The following is a 26,084-nucleotide window of genomic DNA, read 5'->3' on the forward strand; positions in this document are numbered from 1 at the left end:
TATCTGCTTACAAGAGACAAATTTAACACCTCAGGTATCTGTATCAATTAAATATTATACTCTTTTTCTTCAAGACAGGTCTCTTACAAAAAGTGATCATGGAGGAGTAGCCATACTCATAGACTCAACAGTTCCTTGTAAGCAAATTGCTCTCCAAATCTCCTTAAATGCCATTGCAGCTCGTATAGTTGTTGGCACTGCTTCAACGATCATTTCATTTATCTTCCACCCAATAAACCATGTATGATTCAGCAACTGGAAAACCTTATTTTGCAGTTACCGTCTCTTGTCTGCCTGTTAGGAAACTTTAATGGTCACAATCCATTATGGGGATCTCAGATAGATGTGGAAAGCTCATTGAAATGTTACTAGACAGACAGAATTTAATGTTACTGAACACTGGCTTATCCACTTACATTCATTTTCCTACTGGTTCAGCCTTGGCAATAGATCTTTTGATATGCTCTCCTATCCTGTTCCCAAGTGTTGAGTGGACAATACATGGCAACCCTCTCAACAGTGATCACTATCCTGTAATATGCCAAATTCAAACCACCCATTCCAAAAACAACTGAAACCCAAACGAAATGGAATTTTCCAAAGCAGAATGGGCAAAATATAAAAATCATGTCTCTTTTGATGATCACATCATTGAGTCTTCTCCAATTGATACCATCACAGATCATATAACAGCACAGATATTTAGAGCTGCAACAACTGCCATCCCACAGTTTCAACTAGGAAACTGCAGGCATATCAATTACTGGTGGAACAAAGACTGTTACAAGATTAAAAGAGAAAAAAAATGCAGCATGGAACAAATACTCCACCACTGTCAACTTATTAATTATAAAAGACTTAGACCCAAAGCATGATACATCTACCGAAAAGCCAAAAAAAGACTCTTGGATAAAATTCGCTTCAACAATTAACAAAGATACTGAATCCAGAATAACCTGGAAAAAAATAAGGCAGATAAATGGTAAATATCTTAAATTACCTTCGGCTATTCTTAACTGGAATGGCTAGGAGATCTCTGCTCATACAGAAATTGCAAATGCCTTAGGAACTGTGTTCTCTGAGTTGTCCGCCTCAATCGCGTATCAACCATCATTCCAAAAAATTAAAGCCGAAGCTGAGAAATACAAACTAAGTTTCAAAGCTACCTATCCTTTGCCCTATGATCAACCACTCACAGTATCTGAACTGAAAGAATCCATAAATACCTCTAGAAACAGCACCCCTGGCTCTGATGGTATTTACTATATAATGCTGAAACATCAACATGAGAAATCTCTGTCCTCACTGTTAAAATTCTACAATAGGATCTATTCTGAATGCATATTCCCCTGTTCATGGCAACATTTTTATGTAATAGCTATCCCTAAACCAGGAAAAAGATCACTTGACTCCATACAACTATAGACCAATCTCTCTAACAAGCTGCTTGAGAAAAACTTTGGAAAAAATGGTGCACTGCCAATTAACATGGTAGCTTGAGTCCAGAAACATGATCAGCAGTAACCAGTTTGGCTTTTGAAAGAATAGATCATCTTTAGATCTCATGGTAAAGGCAAAATCAAACGTAAGAAATGCATTTATTAGAAATCAACATCTTGTCATGGTATGTCTTGATATAGAAAAAGCTTTCAATACCACATGGTATTATGGAATCCTAAAGGATCTCCATTCTGTAGATATACGAGGCACCATTTATCATCTTTTATTAAAAACTTCCTTTGGCACAGCTCTTTCCAAGTCTGATACCATAAGACTCTGTACTCAGTGCCACTTTATTTGCAATACAAATCAACAATATCACAAACAGAATTCCAAACACTGTTGACTCATATCTCTACACTGATGATCTTACCTTATCCTGTCATTCCCAGAATATGAATTATATCAAGAGGCACTTACAAATATCAATAAATAATATTGAACTGTGAATGATGCAAAATGGATACAGGCTATCAAAGCAAAAGTCTACAGCTATCCACTTTTGCAACAAGCACAAAATCCATCCAGACCCTGAACTTCTTTTGGACAGTCATCCTATCCCAATCATGAACAATATTTGTTTTTTTTTTTTTTTTTTTTGTTTTTTTTTTTTTGATTTGGTAGTTGTTTGCGCATCGGCTTCTGTGGCCATATTGCACCTCCCAAGGTTTTTTTTTGCAGTACTTTGATCCAAGCCCGAGGCGGGAATCGAACCCGCGACCTTTGGGTTGCCGGGCAGGTACTTTACCCACTCGGCTAGCCCGGTCGGCAACAATATTTGTCTCCTAGGGCCAATTTTTGATAAGAAGCTAAATTTCCAAGATCACATCAAACCCCTACGAACTACTTGCATTAGGAAAATGAACGTACTCCAGGTCATCTCCAGTACATCATGAGGTGTAGACCGTTACACTTTGCTCCGCTTGTACAGGTCCTTAATTCGATATCGGCTGGACTATGGAGCACCTGTTTATGACTCTGCTAGAGAGAGTACCTTGGCCCATCTTGCTCCCATCCAGCACTCTGCTCTTACGATTGCCCTAGGTGCATACAGAACATCCCCAGTTCAAAATCTATATGTTGAGGCCCATGAACCTCCACTGAATATCAGAAGAAAAATGTTATTGATGAACTACTCAGCTAAAATTAAAAGCCACCCCACACACATCCTATTTGGCCACTACTACATAATCCACAGTACATAATCCACTATGCAAACAAACCAAGAACAATTTGGCCTACTGGTATCAGATTCCAGTCTAACAAAATGCTGGAATATTCAACTTCATAATGCCCTCAGAGACTATGTGTATTTTAGTGCAATTGCATCATTTATACACAGCTAATTATAGATTAGCAAATTTGCAATAGCAGCATCATTTAAAATGCATTAGTGCCCTCAGAGACTTAAGCGATCCGAATCCTCCATGGACTACCTTCATTTCTTGTGATGATTACTTTGAGCAGTGGGGAAAAGGTGCTATATCAGATATCAACATCCAACACCTACATCTTGTCCATGCACAGATTTATTACCTCTTTCCTAAGATCTACACTGACCGTTCAGAGTCTGGTAATAAAGTGGGTGCATCTGCTGTCTTCCCTAATAGAACTATTTCATTTACACTTCCTGCAGGATGCAACAGTTATACTGCTGAACTTCATGCCATTAAGCTTGCCTTGGAAAATATGTCACTCTTGTCAATCAATAAAAGCATAAACCAAAAGTACTCTCTCAGCTCTCAAAAGCACAACACCTCACAATCCTTTGTTAAAACTCATAAGACATGTGCTAATACATCTTTACGAGCATCAGCAAACTGTTGTCTTCTCTTGGATCCCTGTGTCCTGGGATCCAAGAGAACATTCATTTCCAGGAAATGAATGTGCAGATGATGCTGCAAAACATCCCTCCGACATAGCCTCAACAAATGATCTAGTCCCGTATACCAATTGTAGATGCATTATCCAGAGTAAATGTATGGAACAGTAGTCACTTCTGTGGAGAAATCAAACACAGAACAAGCTGTTTCAGCTGAAACCTGAACCACAATTATGGAATTCTAGCCTCTATAAAAATAGAAAAGAAGAAGTAATCCTAGCCAGAAGCCGAATTGGCCATGCTCACCTCACTCATCTGTTTCTGCTCACAGGAAATGATCCTCCACAGTGTACGCACTGCTTGCAACAACTGACAGTAAAGCATATACTCATTAAATTTAGCTTGTTTAACAATGCAAATCTTTCCAAATTCATTTTGTACCTAAAGTGAATTCAAATGTATAATCAATTTTAACTGACCCCAGAGCAGTTATCACATATAACTTCACCACCTTTTTGGTAGGCACAATATGGCCTAAGTAGCCATTGCACCAGAAACATCCATAACAACAACAAGAACCTTAGTCACTCTCTACAATCTCATATTTCTTAGTATTCCCTTTTTCTATATGTTTATAATATTCCCCAACTCTTATTTAAAATAACCTTCCTGTCTCCCCAACATAAATTTTCCCACTGCAGCACATTTCTGTAAATAATGTGTCTGCAACTATTCAGGAAAATTGCATTCCTCACATAATTACCAATTTATTTATCAGTTTAAATACCATATCAAGTCTATATTTTTTACATATCCTCCTAATCCTTTTATGTACGGTATTGTGTTCACTTTTTTGAATTTGTTTTTATTCTGTATTTTAATACTGTTGAGTGAAGTAACATTCTTATAATTTTCCTTGTAATTGCCTTCTGTTCGCTAGCATATTGGTGAAGCTAATTTTGATATTATCAGCTGATTCTAATTAAAATTAATGTTATATGTGTTGCCTGTCTTTTTCCTGCATGTTTCAGTAATAATAAAATTTTGTTCTCTCTCTTTCTCCACTAAGACATCCAAAAATTGGCAGTCCCCCATCATGCTCTTCTTGTTCCATTTTGAACCTGATAGTTCTATTTCAGATTAAAATAAGCTGGCCATCATGGTTTTAATTTTCTCTACTAGCTGCTGAATCTATTTTAATCTCCCAGCACATACCATATCAAGACCTACAAAGTTAATTAACTTGTTAATATAATTGGCTTTATTTAAAACCACCAATGTATTGAATTTATCTGTTTTTATAATAGTTTTCCTATCTGATTTCAAATTTTTTAATACTTTTTGTTCATTCCCTGTTGAGTTTGGTTTATACAGTTCCATATGATTGTAATTTTTAAGCACCGCACTTATATCTGATATAAGATTAGATCTGTCTTCACCATAATTCAGACTGGAGACTTTTATCAATTGCTGATTTGGTGGTTAATTTGAAAGAATTATTGAGAATTATTCAAAATTAATTAATTATACAAAATTAATGAGAACTATTTGCATTAACTCTGAAATTTAACTTTAAAACTAAAGCATTATATTCATCAGTGGAAATCTGCTTATCGCTCAAATTAAACCACCAAATTGGCCAATCTTTCTGTGCATAAGAACCCTAACTTCTTCAGTAGGCTGCTGCTCCATAAGGGACAAAAATTTCTTCTTTAGAGAGTCAGCTATTTTTTTAACACTGCTCTGATAAATCCTATGTATTCTTAGCCAGGTCATCATCCTTAAAAATTTATGTCCTTCCCAGTATAGTTTTTTGTAGGTGGCAATATCTTTTTATTTTTTGCCTAATTAGTATCTAATAAGTTTAAGTTCTGTCTGTTTTAGTATGGAATTTGACTTGCCTGCCTTAATAGGATTGTTCAACTTCTAATCCTCTGGGAAGGATTTTTCTGTCTCCACATTCTTTTAGAAATTCTGTTTGAAGACAGGCCTTGATATGCTTCTTACCAAGCCTCTCTTGTTCTGCCATTGTTTTGACTGTGTTCTGTCCATATATTACCATAATCATGACTTTAAACAAATCATTACCTTTGTGGGTTATTTCCATTAAGTTTAAATTGTTTAAATTGGCAGTTTAAATTGTAGTTATTTCCATAACTACAATTTAAACTGCCTGTACTCCACAATAATTATCTTTATAAAGAGCATCATGTTCCAGAACCTATAAGGGTTCCTTGGTCACATGCACCATCTCCTCTTGGTATATGTCCAGGCAAGTAAGAACAGGGAGATGATGTCATAAGAGTACAATTGACTATAATTGGTCAATAAGTACATGCCCTCTCTTACCTTCTAAAGATCAGTTCTCTTATGTTTATAATACAAGAGCACCTTTGGGGATAGCACTCTCTCATTTTATAAATATAAGAGAGCCCCCCCCATCCCTGAAAGTGCAACCAATTATGGGCAACAGTTTTAAATATGCTGGAGGACTATTGGCTTCCAAATGATGGTTGAAAAGTTAACATGTGTAACTAATGGCACTTTTTCCTAAGTGTGCTATTACTGGATGGTCCAGATATTTTTTTCTGTTGTTAAATGCTTTTTAATTGTATTTTTCTGAACAGTTTACACTACTGAAAAGTTATTATACCTCATAAAGTGCTCTTGTTTTCATTTATTTGTTTTTAATTTTAGACAAGCTAACATGAGTGGTTCTAATGTGGAAACAGTAGTTGCTCAAGATCTTGTTACAGCTGATGGTATATCTGTGGATTGGGTTGCCAAAAACTTGTATTGGACTGATACTGGTCGAAATGTGATAGAAGTATCACGAGTTGATGGTTCTTCTAGGAAAGTGTTGATAGATTTGGATCTAGATGAACCTAGAGCTATAGCAGTGTTTCCTAGGAAGGGGTAAGGAAATTTCATTAATTATGCATGTGTACTACCAAGCAACTATATTCAAATTTTAAGTACTTTATATTATTTCTGTTTTGTTATTTCTGATTTTATTTTATTTTTTTTGTTTTTAAATCATATTTCAGAGAATTCAAGAATATTTTTTTTTTTCAGCTTCATTTGTATATAATGTGTATATTGCAACTTAAATACATACATGGAAGTCTTATGTTTTTTCATCCAAATTTTTATTTACATTCAAAACAGTGTACTGAAACATGCAGAGTATTATAATCTTTTTGTCAAGTGAATAACAGAGCAACTATATAAAAATAAATTTTCTAATAGAATACTTAGAATATATTACCAGCCAAAAAAAAAAAAAAATTCATTAAATAAAATAAAATATATTTTCTGTTTATACTCCAGGATGATCACATAAGGTTGGAGGAGTTACTGTTACATTATAAATAAGTACGTATTGCTGTTAATATGTTGCTATTAATATAAAGCTTGGCTGTCTATTTAAAAATAATATATGAGAAATGCAAGCCTCATGGGGTAGAATTTTTCTCAACATGGTCTGTGATTGTTAAAAGAATAAACTGTTTTTACAAAGATGGGATACATATAAATAGAAGAGGTGCAAAAATATTTGCTAATGCTATTGAGGCAGTGATAGATGGGTCAGTAAACTGATAGCTTCTGGGGATACACAGATTAATAGCTTAACTAAAGCTGCAGGCAGAGGTGAAAGTTCTTCAAACAGGCCTCTGAGGTTGGGTATATTCATACTGTAGTTTTTAGTGTTTTGCACCAACCTTGCGTAGAAATAAAAATAAAAACACCAAGGAAACTGAACTTTTGATAACTGTGTTTATAATAAATTACAATAACCTGTATTTACAATAAATTTAACTTTACAATAAACTATACATATGAAAGTGATGAAAGTGATAAGAGGTGAAAGTGATTCTTGCACTGCTTCTATTGGAACATGCAGCAGCCTGTAAAGCAAGGTGTCGGGTATTTCAAGCCCTGCTGTGGGTCTTCAAGGAACAAGTAAATAAATGCGCTGTATTACAGTAACTAAGAGTAAAAACAGGTGCATGTAGGCTAATGCTAAGAGCATTATGAATAAATTTGATGAATTTGAGGTACTGATTGGGTCATCAAAGTGACACCATGTACACTTTTCACAGTGCATGGTGTCACTCAGATGTAATGTTCTGAGTTCATGGTGTCACTAAGATGTAAGAAATGCTGAATTTGAATATGAGGAGTACAATATATGCCGGAAGGTCATATTTTATTTATTTATTGTATCAGGCAGTTCCAGCTAAATTCAGGCAACCCCACCAAATATTTACAATACCATACATACATACATACAATATTACAGATACTATTCATAGTATTGTACAGAGAATGAGGTGCCTCCTTTTAAAATAGACAACAGTGTCCAAAGTCCATCTGCACAAGAACCCTTCAAGATACCGGAAGGACAGATAGTAGGGGGGAGTGATGTTATGCTCTTAATCTAATGTTATGCTCTGGATGTCAGATGAACTAATGAGGCATATGGCAGAGAAGAAAAATGCATGGGATACTTACAAATTAACACATGACACAGAAGCCTATGATAGATACAAGTTGATATGCAACCAGGTTACAAAGGAGGTTAGGCAGGCAAAGGCAGATTACGAGAAATCCTTGGCAAGGGATGCAAAGAAAAACAGCAAAGAGTTCTTTACTTATGTAAACTCTAGAAGGAAAGGGATGAATCAGATTGGTCCACTTGATATTGATGGGTCAAGTGTTGATGATCCTGCTCAGGTGGCTAACAAACTAAATGAATATTTTGCATCGACATTCACACATGAGGAGTTATTCAGCGAGGGGAATGCCAGAGGTGTATTCAACTCTAGCAGTAAGTTACAGAATCTTGAAATAACTGGGAGTAAAGTGGAGGAGAAACTGTTGAAGATAAACACAAGAAAGGCACCCGGGGTGGATGGGATCTATCCAGTTATATTAAAGGAGGCAGCAAAGGAAGTAAGCAAACCCTTAGCCATAATTATGAGAGCTTCCTTGGACTCAGGGGAGGTACCCATAGACTGGAAATGTGCAAATGTGACCCCAATTCACAAAGGAGGATCAAAGGCTGACACAAGTAATTATAGACCTGTGAGCTTGACTTCTGTTCCAGGAAAATTAATGGAGGCACTGGTTAAAGAAGCACTGCAGGATCATTTAGACAAGACTTCAGTTATAGCTCAGACACAGCATGGTTTTGTTAAGGGGAAGTCTTGCCTGACCAACTTGATTGGATACTATGATGCAGTCACAAAAGAACTGGATGCAGGGAATAACTTTGATATTATATACTTGGATCTTAGAAAGGCTTTTGATACTGTTGCACATGGAAGACTGCTACACAAATTGGAGCAGTGTGACATTGGAGGCAAATTGCTGCTATGGATAAAGGGGTGGTTGAGGGGGAGAAGACAGAGAGTGGTAATCAATGGACACTGCTCATCGTGGACTGATGTTATTAGTGGAGTCCCTCAGGGCTCAGTGTTCGGTCCATTATTGTTTTCTGTATTTATAAATGATATTGATGATGGTATATCGGGATTAATGTCCAAGTTTGCAGACGATACAAAGGTTGGCAGGGTTGTCAAGGACACTACTGACACTATGCTTCTGCAACAGGATCTGGAAAGGTTGAGCAGATGGGCTGAGAGGTGGCAAATGAAGTTTAACATTGACAAATGTAAAGTACTACACATGGGAAACAGCAACCCCAGAGCAACGTATCAACTCTATGGTACAACACTGACAGTGGTAGAGAATGAAAGGGACTTGGGGGTGGTTGTGCAGGCAGATATGAAGTTCCCTGAGCAGTGCAGACGGGCTGCAAGAGTAGCTCATGGAGTATTGTCAATGATATACAGGAATTTTTCCAGCAGGGATAAGGAGGTGATTATTCCATTGTATAAGGCGATGGTCAGGCCACACCTAGAGTACTGTATACAGGCCTGGAGGCCTCATTTCAGGAAGGATGTAGAGCTGCTGGAACGAGTACAGAGAAGGGCAACAAGATTAGTGAATGGAACAAAGGGGTGCTCTTACGAAGAAAGGCTTAAGTTTTGCAAATTACAGTGTCTGGAGACTAGGCACCAGCGAGGTGATCTGATAGAGGTGTATAAAGCCTTGAATGGTTTAAGCATGCTCAATGCTGATGGGATTCTTCCTCTAGCTCAGAATAATCACCTGAGAGGGCATAAATTCAAATTGAGGAAAGACAGATGTAGGATAGACGTGCGGAAATTTGCCTTTAGCCAGCGAGTGGTTGGTTGGTGGAACAGACTTCCATCCCTTGTGGTGGAGGTTGATAGCCTAAATAAGTTTAAGGCTCAGCTGGACAGGTATTTTGAACGAACAGAGGGGTGAAGTGGAAGTGGTTTTTTTTTTTTTTTTTTTTTTTTGGCTGATGCTGCATAAGCTTGCTTTCTTGCATCAAATGCCTCTACTAATGCTAATGCTAATGCTAATTAAGAAGCATATTAAACCTAAGGCAGTGCATCTAATTGATGTAGGTGGCCAGGGCAATGTCGAGTCAGTTTGGTGTGACATAGGCACTGGGAAAACAAAAATGAGAGTAGGAGTGTGCTATAAGCCTAATAACTGTGATGATTATATCAAACAATTATACAGAGAAATGGAGTAAATCATAAAAACCAGTAAATCAGAATGTCTTATAATAGGGATTTTAACTTTACAAATGTTGACTGGAATTTGTGGATTGGTCACTTCACACTAGAATACTTTTGTGGATTTATTGCCTCTCTCTCTAACATGCTGCTGTTTTCTACAGCAGCATGTTAGAGAGGCAACAAGAAGAAGCAATACTCATGATCTGGTTATCTGTAGTGATTCTTCATGCATTAAGAATATGCCCGTAAATGGCCTGCTGGGTAGCAGTGCTCACAGTGTACTAATGTGGAATTCAATGTGGAATAAAGACATGACTACTGTCAAGGGTAAAGGGAAAAAGGCTTTTGCTTTCATAAGGGTAACTACAGTGGTCTCAGACAGTTTATAAATTCTATGCAGTGGGACCAAGTGATGATGTTGCCAACAGCAAATTCTAAATGAGAAGCATTCAGAGAAGTAATCATAAATGCTACTAGGCTTTTCATACCAACTACAAAATACTTAGACTTAATGAAAGTCATTTTAACTAATGAGACTTCAGATTTCTAGACAAGATCACATATCTCTATTAGGGATTACACTAACATCTGATCTCATTCTCTTGACATAAACACTTCACAAATATTATTTCCTGTGCATCAAAAAAACTATATCTAATTTTCTCTTTCACTCTAGACATTCCTTTTCTTCTAAACAGTTGCCCACTCTGTAGAAATTTCAAATCTGCCCTATGATGGAGTATTGTTCCTGCATCTGTGGGAGGTGCCCCCAAAATCTCTCTCAGGCTTCTAGACTCCATTCAAACAATGGGTTGGCGCCTCCGTAGCCAGGTGGGCAGGAGCAGCAGTGCGTAGCACACGCTTCTTGATTAGACCAGGGTTCCAACCCGTGACCACCAAATACAGAGGATGTGGAAAGGTCAGGAAATGACCACCGCATATCCTCGGAGCAATATGGCCTTAGTTGCTAATGCTCCTAAAAACAAAATAACAAATAACAAACAAACAATGGCAGTTAGGTTAATTAATGACCCATCTCTAACAAAGTCTCTCCACTCTCTGTCTCATAGATGTTCTGTTTATGCTGCATGTCTTTTCTTTAGGTACTTCCATGGGCACTTCTTCTGAGATGGCTTCTGTAATTCCCACTGTCTCTTACAAACTAGTCTGAACGTGTGCCACAGCCTGTCAGCATCCTTTAACTTCCATTTCTGGAGCAATCTTCCTTCATACACATTTTCCAAAAATTACAATCTACAGAAATTCAAATCTAATGTCAACAACTGTCATCTTTCATGTTCCCAATCTTAACCCCACGTGCAGTACTAAGTACTATAGGTTCTAATAGCTCTTGTGCTTGGGGTTTTCATAAAAAAAAACAGTATTTCAAATTCATAAAATTTATTATTGATTATATTAGCATTAGTATATTGTGTAATTCCATTTTTGTCCAAATGATGCTGCAGTACATCCTTTATTATGGATGCCATTATTTTTCCTGCCACGTAGGTTAAACTTATAGATATATAAGTTTGACCTATACCCATTTCACTCTTGAATCACTCCTGTAAATATTTAAATTGGACACACTGTTGTATATTTCCATTCTGCTGGAACTTGGCTGAGGTCCCAGCAGAATGGAAATGCTGAGAACAGAGATGGACACATTATAATCAATGTTCTTGTTTATACTCTGGCACAACCACCAGGTCAGTAGAGTTTACAATAAATAAATCAGACTAAGGCGCATTTAGGGCTAGAGCCTCAAGCTGCGAACAAATTTAGACTATGTATATAAAGTGCTTAGCATCATAATACACAGCCATTTCTGAATAAACAGAAAATTTTTAAGGTGGCATCGTTCTAGGTTATATCTCATATTGTGAATGCCTTCACAACGAGTTGCCATGATATTGCACTACTTCGAATAAGTAACGCTTCACCTAAGGAGAAGACTAGTGTTACTTATTCTCAGATAGGTACCACCACCCAGACAGCACTGTTTCAGGGCTATTTGGCCCTTCGTCAGTGAGTGGGTAGGTACCCAAGTGATGCAATGATGGCAAAAACAGTTATGAAGTATAACTCCACAATATGAGAGATGCCTGATGGTGTATGATGTATTTAGACTAAGGCGCATTTAGGGCTAGAGCCTCAAGCTGCGAACAAATTTAGACTATGTATATAAAGTGCTTAGCATCATAATACACAGCCATTTCTGAATAAACAGAAAATTTTTAAGGTGGCATCGTTCTAGGTTATATCTCATATTGTGAATGCCTTCACAACGAGTTGCCATGATATTGCACTACTTCGAATAAGTAACGCTTCACCTAAGGAGAAGACTAGTGTTACTTATTCTCAGATAGGTACCACCACCCAGACAGCACTGTTTCAGGGCTATTTGGCCCTTCGTCAGTGAGTGGGTAGGTACCCAAGTGATGCAATGATGGCAAAAACAGTTATGAAGTATAACTCCACAATATGAGAGATGCCTGATGGTGTATGATGTATTTAGACTAAGGCGCATTTAGGGCTAGAGCCTCAAGCTGCGAACAAATTTAGACTATGTATATAAAGTGCTTAGCATCATAATACACAGCCATTTCTGAATAAACAGAAAATTTTTAAGGTGGCATCGTTCTAGGTTATATCTCATATTGTGAATGCCTTCACAACGAGTTGCCATGATATTGCACTACTTCGAATAAGTAACGCTTCACCTAAGGAGAAGACTAGTGTTACTTATTCTCAGATAGGTACCACCACCCAGACAGCACTGTTTCAGGGCTATTTGGCCCTTCGTCAGTGAGTGGGTAGGTACCCAAGTGATGCAATGATGGCAAAAACAGTTATGAAGTATAACTCCACAATATGAGAGATGCCTGATGGTGTATGATGTATTTAGACTAAGGCGCATTTAGGGCTAGAGCCTCAAGCTGCGAACAAATTTAGACTATGTATATAAAGTGCTTAGCATCATAATACACAGCCATTTCTGAATAAACAGAAAATTTTTAAGGTGGCATCGTTCTAGGTTATATCTCATATTGTGAATGCCTTCACAACGAGTTGCCATGATATTGCACTACTTCGAATAAGTAACGCTTCACCTAAGGAGAAGACTAGTGTTACTTATTCTCAGATAGGTACCACCACCCAGACAGCACTGTTTCAGGGCTATTTGGCCCTTCGTCAGTGAGTGGGTAGGTACCCAAGTGATGCAATGATGGCAAAAACAGTTATGAAGTATAACTCCACAATATGAGAGATGCCTGATGGTGTATGATGTATTTAGACTAAGGCGCATTTAGGGCTAGAGCCTCAAGCTGCGAACAAATTTAGACTATGTATATAAAGTGCTTAGCATCATAATACACAGCCATTTCTGAATAAACAGAAAATTTTTAAGGTGGCATCGTTCTAGGTTATATCTCATATTGTGAATGCCTTCACAACGAGTTGCCATGATATTGCACTACTTCGAATAAGTAACGCTTCACCTAAGGAGAAGACTAGTGTTACTTATTCTCAGATAGGTACCACCACCCAGACAGCACTGTTTCAGGGCTATTTGGCCCTTCGTCAGTGAGTGGGTAGGTACCCAAGTGATGCAATGATGGCAAAAACAGTTATGAAGTATAACTCCACAATATGAGAGATGCCTGATGGTGTATGATGTATTTAGACTAAGGCGCATTTAGGGCTAGAGCCTCAAGCTGCGAACAAATTTAGACTATGTATATAAAGTGCTTAGCATCATAATACACAGCCATTTCTGAATAAACAGAAAATTTTTAAGGTGGCATCGTTCTAGGTTATATCTCATATTGTGAATGCCTTCACAACGAGTTGCCATGATATTGCACTACTTCGAATAAGTAACGCTTCACCTAAGGAGAAGACTAGTGTTACTTATTCTCAGATAGGTACCACCATCATACACCATCATACACCATCAGGTGTATGATGGTGTATGATGCACCATCATCATACACCATAGGTACCATCATACACCATCAGGCATCTCTCATATTGTGGAGTTATACTTCATAACTGTTTTTGCCATCATTGCATCACTTGGGTACCTACCCACTCACTGACGAAGGGCCAAATAGCCCTGAAACAGTGCTGTCTGGGTGGTGGTACCTATCTGAGAATAAGTAACACTAGTCTTCTCCTTAGGTGAAGCGTTACTTATTCGAAGTAGTGCAATATCATGGCAACTCGTTGTGAAGGCATTCACAATATGAGATATAACCTAGAACGATGCCACCTTAAAAATTTTCTGTTTATTCAGAAATGGCTGTGTATTATGATGCTAAGCACTTTATATACATAGTCTAAATTTGTTCGCAGCTTGAGGCTCTAGCCCTAAATGCGCCTTAGTCTAAATACATCATACACCATCAGGCATCTCTCATATTGTGGAGTTATACTTCATAACTGTTTTTGCCATCATTGCATCACTTGGGTACCTACCCACTCACTGACGAAGGGCCAAATAGCCCTGAAACAGTGCTGTCTGGGTGGTGGTACCTATCTGAGAATAAGTAACACTAGTCTTCTCCTTAGGTGAAGCGTTACTTATTCGAAGTAGTGCAATATCATGGCAACTCGTTGTGAAGGCATTCACAATATGAGATATAACCTAGAACGATGCCACCTTAAAAATTTTCTGTTTATTCAGAAATGGCTGTGTATTATGATGCTAAGCACTTTATATACATAGTCTAAATTTGTTCGCAGCTTGAGGCTCTAGCCCTAAATGCGCCTTAGTCTAAATACATCATACACCATCAGGCATCTCTCATATTGTGGAGTTATACTTCATAACTGTTTTTGCCATCATTGCATCACTTGGGTACCTACCCACTCACTGACGAAGGGCCAAATAGCCCTGAAACAGTGCTGTCTGGGTGGTGGTACCTATCTGAGAATAAGTAACACTAGTCTTCTCCTTAGGTGAAGCGTTACTTATTCGAAGTAGTGCAATATCATGGCAACTCGTTGTGAAGGCATTCACAATATGAGATATAACCTAGAACGATGCCACCTTAAAAATTTTCTGTTTATTCAGAAATGGCTGTGTATTATGATGCTAAGCACTTTATATACATAATAAATAAATCAATAAAATGTTAATCGTATTTAGCAGTCACGGGCTTGAAACACTAGTCCACTCAAAGAGCATGTGCTATTACACTCGTGCTCCTGACCACTCAGCTGCGTCATAGTGATTTGACAATCCGGCTTATTTCCTTTAATATCGCTGCACAAATCCCTTCATCTCCCCATGCCTTTTCACATTCAAGCATGCTAATTTTTCACCAATCCATTTTCAGTGATCATACAATTGTTTGTACCCAATATTTTGTCAAGATTTCTAAAAAAAAGGTATGAATTTTTGGAAATCATTGTATTAAAAAAATAAATAAATAAAATCCAGAAATTTCTCATTAATCCTTTATTCAAAATTATTATTTCTAACATATTCCTTGAGCAGCATGGTACATAGGTAAACTGTGTGGTTTGAAGATAATAAAGCACTCAAACCTACATTGGTATAATCATTATTTATAATTTTATTATTATTATCTTTTAAACTAATTATCTTTAAAATTTAATTATCTTTTAGACACAGCTTTTCTTTTGAAATATATATATATATATATATACACACACACAACTTTTTTCATTAATATGCAAAATACTTTGAATATTAAGAAATATACATGATAGAGAAACCATATTTTATATTTCCCACAGTTTTTTTTTTAATATAAGAAAGGATGGGAACATGCAATATTTTTTGTAATAAATCACAAAATCACTTAGAGTGATTATTTATAAATGATTGCTCTAGGTAAAAGAAGGTTTCTACTTTTCAAATTTTACATAGAATTAAAATTTTATTGCATTTTCATTGTATTTTACCAGATATCTCTTCTGGTCAGACTGGGGAAAACTACCCAAAATAGAAAGAGCTTACTTGGATGGCAGTAGCCGAAGAGTGATCATAGCCACTGATCTTGGTTGGCCTAATGGTCTAACTATTGATTACGATGGCAGACGCTTATTTTGGGTTGATGCACAACTGGATCGCATTGAGACATCTGATTTGAGTGGAAAGAACAGAGTACAACTTGTTCATGATGTTCTTCACCCATTTGGACTCACTCAGGTAATTTATGTAGAATTGTGCTGTTTAAGTTTAAGCATCAATATAAGTACTTGAGTATAATATCAATTGTTTTACTTAATTTCTGTTATTTCTCCCACAAATGTGGCACTGTTCTGGTTTATAAGTGTATACTTTATCTTTAAGGTATCCTTACACAAAATAACCCAGAATGTAAAGTCTAGGAGGCTATTCATAAGCACTCCCCAATGGCCTATCCACCATTCTGAAAATCCAGTATCTAGGTGGACACTGTTGTTCAATAAAAACATGTGGTACACCACACTGCCAAGAGTTCACCTCTGTTCCCAGAAACATGTTTTGCATTGTAAAGGAACTATATTTTTTGTTAACATTGTCCTATAACAGCACCATAGAAATATAAATAGTGCATAAAAATTGTAAGGTCTAGTCCTTCCACAAAGGGGGAATACCATCTAAACAATATTCCCTATCAGATTAGTATGGGTTTTCATTAGCCTAATATAGTAGCACTTTGATTGTCCATTACCCTATTTACTGTCAGTCTCTGTTAACTGTCACTTAACTGACTGTGCCATAATGCATTGTGATATTGGTACCATGTGTCCATCAGTATTTGTTTACAACTCATTGTATATGGTTGTACTTTAACCTCTTGTTTCATATTTAAATAATTTTTATTTAGTAGACCCATTTGGCGCCTCCGTAGCCAGGTGGGCAGGAGCAGCAGTGCATAGCACACACACACTTCTTAATTACACCGGGGTTCGAACCCGTGACCACCAAATATGGAGGATGTTGAAAGGTCAGGGAATGACCACTGCATATACCCGGAGCTATATGGCCTTAGTTGCTAATGCTCCTAAAAACCAAACAACAACAACATAGACCCATTTAAATGACAGAGAAACTTAAGCGAGTAGTGTAGGGATTATCACAAAAAATTGAAATAATTGTCTAAGGAAAGGTGAAAGTGCTACAAGTATACCATTGGTTTATGGGAAGTATAGCATTGGTTTATTTAATAGGAAGAACAACAGTAAATGATATAAAGTGTGATACACACAAAATTGAAAACCACGTATCGAAAATGGAAACCACTGACGGTAATTCTAAAAGTCGTAAAACATTGAAGCTTGCTAAAAATTAACAGTTGGATGCTGCAATGTTTCAATGGTTTTTCAAAAATGTAGCCAAGGAAGTCCATTGTCGGGACCTACCAGGTGGAGAACCTTCATTCAAGGCTGGCATCGAATGTACAAATTTAAGTTTTCCATGGTATTCAACATTTGAAATATATATATACACACAACTTTTTTCATTAATATGCAAAATACTTTGAATATTAAGAAATATACATGATAGAGAAACCATATTTTATATTTCCCACAGTTTTTTTTTAAATATAAGAAAGGATGGGAACATGCAATATTTTTTGTAATAAATCACAAAATCACTTAGAGTGATTATTTATAAATGATTGCTCTAGGTAAAAGAAGGTTTCTACTTTTTACAGTTGTCGATCCAGGGTGAGAAGCTAAGTGCAGATAGTGCAGCAATTTCTGTTTATTGTGAAAAACTACAGAAGGAAATAGCTGATCGAAATTTGGTTAAATACTAAATATACAACTGCGATGAGACTGGCCTTAATTGGAAGGCACTACCTCAAAAGACACGGGCCTCAATGACTGAACATATGGCACCAGGATATAAGATGCAAAAAGATCGCATCTTTATAATGGTTATGTGCTAATGCCAGAAGTAGTCATAAATTCCTTTTGATTGTTATAGGAAAACCAAAAATGCCTAGATAATTTTAAAATATTAATTTAAATGCTTTGCCAGTTAAATATTTCTCACAAAACAACGCGTGGATAAGCCAAGATATATTTCATGATTGGTTTCATAAAATATTTGTACTATGTGTAAGATCACATTTGGCATCAAAAGATTTACCACAATATGCAGTGCTACTGATGACAATGCGCCTACTCATCCCATACACATATGTGATTTAAAAAGTGATGATGGCAAAATATCGTGCCACTTTCTGCAAGCAAACTCGACATCTCTCTCTCTCATTCAACTGATGGACCAAGGCATGATTGAGATTGAGAGTATGAAATGTCGTTACCACAAAATGTTCATTCAAAAACATTTGTGGCAGAAAATAAATTAGGTATGATAGAGTTTTGGAAATGTTACACTATAAAAGATACAATTTTCAATGTCACTAATGCCTGGAATGATGTTCCAGTTCAAACAATACAAAAAAGTTGGAATAAGTTGTGGCCAGAAATATATTCAACTGAATCAGAAACCATTTCAAAAGAAACTAAAATTTTGCAGTTATGTTTGAATATTCCTGGTTGTAAAAATACTTCGATGGAGGAAGTAAATGATTGGCTGGATATGGACAAAATGGATGTTGGATGCGAAATTTTAGACGACGATGAGATTGTGCAAAGAGTGATGACAATTTTGAATGATTCTGAAAGTGAAGAAGAAAAAAAAGCTGCTGCTGCTGATGGAACAACAAACATAATTAGCCACCGTGAAGCTGAAACTATGTTGTCAAAGTGCATTGAGTGGTTCATGGTACAAGAAGAGCAGATGCTATGCAAGTGTTACTTTTGAGTAAAATTCGTAACATTGCCTCCCAAAAGGCTCTAGGGGTAATGAAACAAAAGAAATTGACTGACTTTTTTAGAAAAGAAATTTAATTATGTAATATTGTTTTCTTTTAAATTTCTTTAATGACATTAGAACAATGTTGTATGTACTATATGTAATATTGTTTTCTTTTAAATTTTTTTATGACATTACTAGACCAATGTAAGTCAAAATATTAAAAATATGTAGGTGTATATGTAGATATCTGTACTATGATTTTTTGATGACCCATTAAAAAATAAATAATACTTAAAGTTTAATTAAATTTCATTAGGTTATGTATTATATAATAAAATAAACAAGTTAAATGACCCAGTCTATTGTAAGTACAGGCAGTTCTCGTTTTGCGAGTTTTCACTTTACAAGTTTTTTTTCCCCAAGTATCAAGTATCAACAAAATTAAAAATATGAACATTAATTGCAAAAAATGAATATTTTTAAACATTCATAAATACTGCATTCCGAACCACGTGCATAGCTATGCAATACAGTGTATCCCGCTTTACGGTATTAATCAGTTCCAGAGACACCATCGTATTATTAAAATATCATAAGGTGCACCCAATAACACATTGTTTTTCGGTAATTCGTTTCAAGATCTCAGAAGTTGAAATTTTCGCTGTATAACTAAGCTGTTTATCTCTCTAAAATGTAATTTTTAAGGTCATGCTGACTTTAAGGCCATATAAAAGGCCATGAGCGTGGTTTGTACATTGTATTAGTTACCAATTCAAATAATTAAAATGCACTACACTTTCTTCATTATCATATGTTCTGTTATAAGAATCAATTTGAAATGCCTTTGTGATATTTTTCTAAAGGACATTTCTGGAGGTCACTACCATAAAACAATTTGCACTTTCCACTTTATTGTGCTTTTTCTGTTACTGTAATCAATTATAAATGGGTAGTTTGTTTGTTGTTTGTTATTTGGTTTTTATGAGCATTAGCAACTAAGGCCATATTGCTCTGGGGATATGTGGTGGTCATTCCCTGACCTTTCCACAAAATCCGTATTTGGTGGTCACGGGCTCGAACCCCGGTCTAATCAAGAAGCGTGTGCTATTCACTGCTGCTCCTGCCCATCCGGCTATGGAGGCACCTAATAAATGGGTAGTAAACTCCATCTTCTTGCATTTGCGAAATACCGATAGCTGGAATTGTGTGGTTTTTTACGTTATTATGGTGAGATGTGTTTCCCCTTTACTGAAATATTCAATCGTATAAAAAACATAAATAAATCTTCAGACTCTTCTCTTCATTCCTTCCTTTTTTTTTAAGCTTTGTAAACTTGTTACTCCACACGAATTGTGTTAGTTGAAATTTGTGTGTGCCGTTAAAAAATGCTTATGCATGCAATCGTGAAATTTCTAATTAAAAGAGAAGATTATCTTGGAAACAAACAAACACCTCTTGAAACATTTCTGAAGAAGACGACTCCTTGTGCAACAAAGCAACGAGTGCCGAGCCAATAATGAGTGATCAACGAGTGTGCATTTAGTCGATGATGACGAAGAATAAACATTCTTTAACATTTGTAAGTCGTAAATAATTTTTCTATTATTATAATTTGCTTGATTTTACAGGCTACATTTTAATTTCTTTCGATAAATCAATCATTGTTTAAACATAAACTAATTAGCTAAGTAATTTCATTGTTGAGAACGTAACCCCTATTTTTAACCTTATGTTTATGAGAAATAAATTCCCGCTTTACGAGTTTTTGCTTTTTTCCGAGCGCGCGCTAGGAACGAATTAACTCGTAAAGTCAAGCACTACCTGTATAATGTTTTTAATGTGCCTCTGTTTCACAGATGGTGCTTGGTGTGTAGTGGCTGCTCATGCTTTCTTATTATTGGCGGCAAAATCCTGTGGCTTCCCTGCACTATATGGCGAATACTATTTAATAACTACACCTCATAAATTCAAGAAATAATTAGACAAATTATTGGAGAGGATGGACAGGTGAGAATTTTTTTTTTGGCTCATGCTGTATAAGCTTGCTTTCTTGCATCATTTTCCACTACTAATACTACTAATTCAGAAAGATGATTCAACTAATAGCCATCTCTGTGAGTAGAACCGTCATAAAAAAAAGCAGTAATTTTGAAAAAAATGAGATTTTGAGTATGGTCAGACAAACCTGCATTGAAATTAAATGGGCACGTAAATTATGCTTATCAACCATGTTTATACAATAGAACTTCAAATATCCATCAGGGTACTGGACCAAGACCATGATGGATAAAGAATATGAACATTATTATTATTATTAGCCATATGGTGCAAGGAAGCCCTAAGCTTATGCTACACCAGCCAAAAAAAGAGAGACACCAGCCAAAAAAAGAGAGACACCAGCCAAGAGAGAGTCAGAAGTGAAAGAGAAGAACAGTGATATACAGCTCAGGACCCTGGGTGTGCCAAGCCCATGCTCACCAGATGTGAGCCCCTGGGGTTAAATCGCATCTCGTGAGTATGGGCTTGGCACACACCCAGGGTCCTAAGCTGGATATCATCATTCTTCTCTTTCTTGGTGATTCCCTTCTACTTATGACTCTCTCTCTCTCTCTCTCTCTCTCTCTCTCTCTCTCTCTCTCTCTCTCTCTCTCTCTCTGGGTAGTTCAGAAATTTTTTTTTGGCTGGTGCAGCATAAGCCTCAGGCTTCCTTGCACCATATGGCTAATAATAATAAAAATAATAATCAGACATAACAATGATCACCCTGTGTATTTGGTAGCAACACCCGTCATGAGGTGGAACCCCCAATCAGGGAGAAATAATATAATAATGTACATATTCGATTATCCGTCATGGTCTCGGTCCCGTACCCTGATGGATATTTGAAGTTCTATTGTATAAACATGGTTGATAAGCATGATTTACATGCCCATTTATTTTTTTAATGCAGCTTTGTCTGACCATACTCAAAATCTCATTTTTTTTTCAAAATCACTGCCTTTTTTATGACGATTCTACTCACAGAGATGGCTACATTTCTGAATTAGTAGTATTAATAGTGGAAAATGATGCAAGAAGCAAGCTTATACAGCATGAGCCAAAAAAAAAAAAAAAATTCCCACCTGTCCATCTCCAATAATTTGTCTAATTATTTTTTGAATTTATAAGGTGTGGTTATTAAATAGTATTCGCCATATAGTGCAAGGAAGCCACAGGATTTTGCTGCCAATAATAATAATGCACTATACATTGCATTCACACCTTGTATCTTTCCCTAGTTGTCTTCCAAGTCACTTTCCAACATGTTCATCTGCTTTGCAATGAGACAGAATTTCAATACTTTGTGTTTTTTCTCAGTTTGCCGGAAAAATTACAGACAAAAGAATGGAATGTCAACTCAACCTCAAATTTTTATTTTTAACAATACTAAAGCAAACACCAACTGAAAGCTATGAGTTGTTACATAAAGTTTATGGGGATGATACATGTCAAGAGCTCCCATGTTTGAATGGCATAAAAGATTTTTAGAAGGAAAGCAATTAATGACCAAACCATCCAGTATCCATGAAAACTAATGAAAATGTGGACCAGGTAAGGACATTGATTAGAAGTGATCACCATTTAATCATTAGAATGTTTGCATCAGAACTTAGTGGAGACAAAGGAACAGACAAATTTTAACTGAAAATTTAGGCATGAGAAAAGTGTGTGCCAGGATGTTTTCAAAAATTCGAATGAAAATCAAAGAATAAGAAGACTCCAATTTTGTGAAGATGTTTTAAAAAAAAACTGAAAATCCAGACTTTCTGAGTACTGTAATACTTGCAACGAAAGTTTGCTCTTCTAGTACGATCCAGAAACGAAAAGACAGTCAATGCAATGTAAAAAGACAAAACAATCCCCCAGACCATAAAAAAGCAAGAATACCAAAATCAAAAATGAAAACCATGCTGCTTGTTTTCTTCAATATTAAAGAAATTATTATGACTGAATATGTCCCACCAAATCAGACTATCAATCTGGCATACTGCATTGAAGTTCACCGACCGGGCTAGCCAGGTGGGTAAAGTGCCTGCCTGGCAACCCAAAGGTCACGGGTTCGAATCCTGCCTCGGGCTTGGATCAGAGTACTGCAAAAACTTTGGGAGGTGCACTATGGCCACAGAAGCCGATGCGCCAACAACTACCAAAAAAAAAAAAAAAAAGCATTGAAGTTCTGACAAGGATGTGTGAAAAAATTTGAAAGAAGAGACCTGAATTGTGGAAGGATGGTTGGATGCTCCATGAAGACAATGCTCCAGCACACAATGCACCTTTTTTCTCTTCCCTAAACTGAAAAGTTTACTCAATGGAACCCATTTTCAGTCTATTGAAGACTTTCAGAAAAACCAAAGTGATTTGCTTGGGTTACAGAAGATGACTTCCAGAAATGTTTCTGTGCTCGAAAGAAATGTGTAGAACAGTGTGTGCAAGCCCAAAACAATTATTTTGAAGGGGATAACTTGTAAAGTATGAAATATTTCATTATTTTGTAGGAACAGTCTCATTATTTAATAGACACACCTTGTATTCAGACTATCCGCTTCCACAACAACACGTGGAACAGATTTGTTCCATCTGTTGTTGTGGAAGTGGATTGTTGGAACAGATTGTGGAAGTTGATTGTAGATATGTTCCAACAATCAACCACCCAATGGCTGAAGGCAAACTTCCACACATCTATTTTACAACCATCCTTCCTCAATTTGAATTTATGCTTCCTCATGTGCATAGTCTGCCTCCGTAGCCGAGTGGTCAAGAACGGGAGTGCAATAGCACACGCTCCTTGAGTAGACTAGGGTTCAAGCCCCTGACTGCTGAATACGGTCGATCTGCCAACCCGCACTGGACCAGCGTGGCAGATTATGGTCCATTTCTCTCAGCATGAATTGTTGAGGAGGCTTCCATCCTGCAGTGGGTTGATAATGGCTGTACGTTACCTTTTTACCATGTGCATAGTCTGAGCAAAAGGAAAAAACCCATCAGCATTGAGCTTGCTCAATCTATTTAAAGCCTTAAACACCTCACTCAGATCTCCTTGCAGGTACTTGGTCTCCAGCCTGCAATTTGCAGAACTGAAGCCTTAAGACCACCCCATTGTGCTCTTTTTTACCTTCCTTTAAATTGCATGCAACAGCAGGAGTATTTAAGGTTTCTGCTTTATATCCTTTAAAATTGACTTAAGTACAATCCTCAAATATCTTCTTGACTTCTAGTTGATTGTAGGTGTCTGTAACAGCTTGACATTTGTGGCACTTTATGGATATCCTTTCCCCTCTCACACCTCTCTGAACTGATGCTGTTAACACTTCCATGCTCTGCATGTATATCATGTACATTAAGTTACTGTCATATGTGGCAGAACTTTTATCCAATATTAACATTCTTTATGCATGGTGAACATTATCACAGTTCCATACTTTCAAAACCACTTTAAAAGATTTTTTTTCCTCTATTTAAACATGTTGATTGGTTATGTCTTTCCTATGAAATGCAAATGTTTTTATATTAATTAACCATGGTATCTAAGATGTTTGGCTTTATAAAGTACTTTTATCTATTTTTGATTCACCCTGCATGTTTTTGTTAACATTCTGCTGGTCATCAGGCCATGAGGGTGAGTAGATGCTTGCATTTGCACTGGTGTGCATGCATTAGCATTAGCATTAGCATTAGTAGAGGCATTTGATGCAAGAAAGCAAGCTTATGCAGCATCAGCCAAAAAAAACCCCACTTCCACTTCACCCCTCTGTTCATTCAAAATACCTGTCCAGCTGAGCCTTAAACTTATTTAGGCTATCAACCTCCACCACAAGGGATGGAAGTCGTCTGTTCCACCAACCAACCACCCGCTGGCTAAAGGCAAATTTCTGCACGTCTATCCTACATCTGTCTTTCCTCAATTTGAATTTATGCCCTCTCAGGTGATTTTTCTGAGCTAGAGGAAGAATCCCATCAGCATTGAGCATGCTTAAACCATTCAAGGCTTTATACACCTCTATCAGATCACCTCGCTGGTGCCTAGTCTCCAGACACTGTAATTTGCAAAACTTAAGCCTTTCTTCGTAAGAGCACCCCTTTGTTCCATTCACTAATCTTGTTGCCCTTCTCTGTACTCGTTCCAGCAGCTCTACATCCTTCTTGAAATGAGGCCTCCAGACCTGTATACAGTACTCTAGGTGTGGCCTGACCATCGCCTTATACAATGGAATAATCACCTCCTTATCCCTGCTGGAAAAATTCCTGTATATCATTGACAATACTCCATGAGCTACTCTTGCAGCCCGTCTGCACTGCTCAGAGAACTTCATATCTGCCTGCACAACCACCCCCAAGTCCCTTTCATTCTCTACCACTGTCAGTGTAGTACCACAGAGTTGATACGTTGCTCTGGGGTTGCTGTTTCCCATGTGTAGTACTTTACATTTGTCAATGTTAAACTTCATTTGCCACCTCTCAGCCCATCTGCTCAACCTTTCCAGATCCTGTTGCAGCAGCATAGTGTCAGTAGTGTCCTTGACAACCCTGCCAACCTTTGTATCGTCTGCAAACTTGGACATTAAGCCCGATATACCATCATCAATATCATTTATAAATACAGAAAACAATAATGGACCCAACACTGAGCCCTGAGGGACTCCACTAATAACATCAGTCCACGATGAGCAGTGTCCATTAATTACCACTCTCTGTCTTCTCCCCCTCAACCACCCCTTTATCCATAGCAGCAATTTGCCTCCAATGTCACACTGCTCCAATTTGTGTAGCAGTCTTCCATGTGCAACAGTATCAAAAGCCTTTCTAAGATCCAAGTATATAATATCAAAGTTATTCCCTGCATCCAGTTCTTTTGTGACTGCATCATAGTATCCAATCAAGTTGGTCAGGCAAGACTTCCCCTTAACAAAACCATGCTGTGTCTGAGCTATAACTGAAGTCTTGTCTAGATGATCCTGCAGTGCTTCTTTAACCAGTGCCTCCATTAATTTTCCTAGAACAGAAGTTAAGCTCACAGGTCTATAATTACTTGTGTCGACCTTTGATCCTCCTTTGTGAATTGGGGTCACATTTGCACATTTCCAGTCTATGGGTACCTCCCCTGAGTCCAAGGAAGCTCTCATAATTATGGCTAAGGGTTTGCTTACTTCCTTTGCTGCCTCCTTTAATATAACTGGATAGATCCCATCCACCCCGGGTGCCTTTCTTGTGTTTATCTTCAACAGTTTCTCCTCCACTTTACTCCCAGTTATTTTAAGATTCTGTAGCTTACTGCTAGAGTTGAATACACCTCTGGCATTCCCCTCGCTGA

The 26,084-nt window shown here is 37.1% G+C and overlaps 1 protein-coding gene across 1 annotated transcript in view; it reads left to right on the forward strand.

Annotated features, from left to right (window-relative positions):
• Lrp4 (LDL receptor related protein 4) overlaps positions 1-26,084 on the forward strand; it is a 904,868-nt gene that overhangs the window by 771,365 nt on the left and 107,419 nt on the right. The window contains exons 27-28 of the mRNA XM_090386734.1: positions 6,020-6,238; positions 15,883-16,126. Of these exons, the coding sequence (XP_090242860.1) occupies positions 6,020-6,238; positions 15,883-16,126 (463 nt within the window). The remainder of the gene's footprint in view (positions 1-6,019; positions 6,239-15,882; positions 16,127-26,084) is intronic.

Source organism: Mastigoproctus giganteus, chromosome 12 (assembly GCF_048544385.1).
Source record: "Mastigoproctus giganteus isolate SK-2022 chromosome 12, ASM4854438v1, whole genome shotgun sequence".
Taxonomy (NCBI): domain Eukaryota; kingdom Metazoa; phylum Arthropoda; class Arachnida; order Uropygi; family Thelyphonidae; genus Mastigoproctus; species Mastigoproctus giganteus.